Source organism: Otolemur garnettii, unplaced genomic scaffold (genome assembly GCF_000181295.1).
Source record: "Otolemur garnettii isolate 467f Iridium unplaced genomic scaffold, OtoGar3 scaffold00049, whole genome shotgun sequence".
NCBI lineage: Eukaryota > Metazoa > Chordata > Mammalia > Primates > Galagidae > Otolemur > Otolemur garnettii.
In genome coordinates this window covers 9,249,213-9,252,106 of record NW_003852444.1, presented here as the reverse complement: position 1 = coordinate 9,252,106, position 2,894 = coordinate 9,249,213, and the positions used below count along the sequence as shown (strand labels likewise).

The 2,894-nt window shown below is 36.0% G+C and overlaps 1 protein-coding gene across 9 annotated transcripts in view; it reads left to right on the top strand.

Annotated features, from left to right (window-relative positions):
* Positions 1 to 2,494, top strand: part of CALD1 (caldesmon 1) — a 215,626-nt gene extending 213,132 nt beyond the window's left edge. For 6 of the 9 annotated variants that reach the window (XM_023514226.1, XM_023514228.1, XM_023514225.1 and 3 more), the window contains one exon: positions 1,481 to 2,494. In XM_023514226.1, the coding sequence (XP_023369994.1) occupies positions 1,481 to 1,489 (9 nt within the window). In that variant the 3' untranslated portion in view covers positions 1,490 to 2,494. The remainder of the gene's footprint in view (positions 1 to 1,480) is intronic. The other 3 variants (XM_023514229.1, XM_023514227.1, XM_003791603.2) reach the window with 1 other exon arrangement.
* Positions 2,495 to 2,894: the final 400 nt, after the last annotated feature.

The following is a 2,894-nucleotide window of genomic DNA, read 5'->3' as shown; positions in this document are numbered from 1 at the left end:
GGTAAATAGTAGTTTTACTCCCACTTTACAGCTGAGGAAAGTGAAGCACTGAGAGGTGAAGTAGCTTTCTCAAAGTCACCCAGCAAAGAAGTAGCAAAGTCTGGCTTGGCAGTCGAGCAGTGCCATCTGGGCAGCATCCTGAATCGTGACACATGTCACTTCCTTTGGACGATGCATATTCAGCAGAGGTGTCATTTTTAAATTCCTTGTATAATTTTCTCTTGGTGGCAGGGAGAAAAGAAACTTTTTTTATTTGGAAACAAGGAATGGACTTAGTGGCCTAAGACTTTCTGATCCTTCTAGCGTCGGTGTCTGACCTCTCAGAAATGGCAGTCCCAATGTTTATACAGCCTCCTTTCTGAATATGGGATGTCAGCTAGCATAGTCCATCATTGCTGGTATAAAGGAGTCCTTCTGGGTAATACTGCTTTTAGCCAGGGCTATGGAAAGTAGAGCAAACGTGATATAGAATGGTAGGACCCAGAAAACACCACTCACACACCATACAATTTGAATGGTACTCTCTGGAATTGTACAGTGGGGTCTTTGGTACAAAGTAGGAGGGTGACAGAGTGAGTTTTCACACACATCACCCCCTCGTCCTGGTCTACACCACTGAACTCTACAGTAGTAACAATAATATAAACAGACACGGCTGAGTTGGCTGAGTTTATGAGGTAGCAGATTAGGTGGCTCCTTTGCTACAAAATGTTAGACTTGCTACTTGTCATTCAGTCATTCCTTTGAAATGAAAATATATGACACTTTTGAAAATCAAACTCATAACACTTTAATAATTTGTTAATACCTCAGCAAGGATTTTTAGCAGCTAGCCGAGGGTATGGGGAAATGATTTACATCTTAAATCGTGTGGCCTTCTGGATCCTTGAGTGCAGCCTTTTGACTCAATCCAAATTTTATAGACCAAATCCTGTATTTATTAAAAATATTTATTATGTAAAGTTTGGATTCGATCAAGGGGCTGCCTTGGGGCTCTTGAGACCACAGGCTCCTCAGCCCTGGTGTAAGAATAGGACCATAGGTCAGCTAAGGAGGGGCAGGGGCATAACAATAAGAGGAAGAAGAAAAATTCTTAAGAAAGAAATGAGAAGAAACTAAAGATGAACAAAGCCTGCTTCATGGTCATACACTGATGTGTCCCTGACTGAGCTATTCTGTCAGCTGTGCCTGTCCTGGAGTACACTTCATAGATTGCTGGCCCTTACAGTGAAGTTTTATTTAAAAAAAAAAAAAAAGAAGAAGAAGAAAGAGAACATAAAGGAGAAAGGAAGGAAGAGGGAAGTAAAAAAAACAACAGAAAAAAAGGTTAGAATGAAAGATCATATTTGAATAGAATGACAACAATAATCTTTCCTTTCCTAAAATCCTGCCAAATTATTATTCCTTTTTTTTTTTCCTTCTCACAAAACCACCTGGCTGAAATAGTGCAGACTGCCGACTTAAAGTTCTCTTCTCTTAGCAGGTTTGAGACAGTTCAAGGAAGAACCCACGCTCAAGACGCTGGACCAGCTCAGTTGTAGAGGGCTACTTTGCTCTGTTTTATATTTATGTCAGTTTACTAAAGTGGTTTCCTTTTCTTTTGTTTTATTTTTTCAATATCCCAGTAAACCCATGTATATTATCACTATATTTAATAATCACAGTCTAGAGATATTCATGGTAAAAGTACTGCCTTTGCACGGGAGCCTGTTTCTAAAGAAAACCATGCTGTGAAATAGAGACTTTCTACTGATCATCACAACTCTATGTCTGAACAGTGATACCAACCACACCGACATCGATAAGAGGAGATTCAAGTTTAAAATTGCCTGCAGAATGTGTGCAGTATCTAGAAAAATGAACCATAGTTTTTGTTTTTTTAAAAATACAGAAGTCATATTGTTTCTGCACTTTATAATAAAGCATGGAAGAAATTATCTTAGTAGGCAATTAATTGTAACACTTGCTGAAAGTAACCGATTTCAGATCTGATATACTGCAATAATGATTGTCTTTTTTATATAAAAAAAAAAGATGTACTGTTAAGGTATTACTTTTTTTCATGCTAAATTAGATTATTATGTTAGCTGACAGTGGTACTGATTTTTTTAGGTTGGTTGCTTTGTGGTTGGTAGTGATAGTAGCCTGAACCACGTTTTAGATAACCCAATTATGTATGTATGTATGTGCATACACGTATACAAACACACTAATGGTAGAATGCTTTTTTATGTGCTAGACTATTATATTTCATAGTATGTCCTTGCAACTAGCCAATATCACCACTTTTAAAAAATTAAAAATCACAATATTATATTATTTCATATTTGCCACTCGAAACATGGCAGATAGGTATTAATATGTTTTCAATGACCCACAACCTGTAAGGAAAAAGTATTGAAAAAAAAGAAGAGTTAAGAAGTGTCAAAATGAATTGAAATTTTCTCTAAGACATAGTATTTAGTTTATACTTCAAGGCAATCTTGAAGTCCAACATGAATTTTATTAAATCTACTATCTGGATCAAGCTCAAAGCCTGCTTCTTTGTAATAATAAAGTTCACGATAGGTTAGCCTAAATAATATCTAAGGTCTCTTCCTTCTCTCAATTTTAAAGATAAGAATTTTTGAGACAGTATTGTATAATTTGAAATTCCATTTATGGGTCTAAGCCATTTGGGCCAATGTCTGGAAGCAGAAAAGTAGAGTGAACAAAATAATGGTATTTAGGAGCCATGACAGTACTTTCATCTTTATATACTCTGAAACACTTCTTGAAAATTAAATTTTACTACCTTCATTAGTCATTGGTACTTGCCATAAATTGAGAATGTGTTGAAATGTCAAAAATATATATGACTTTTACTTGTTTTACTGTTCCTCCCAAATCCTTAT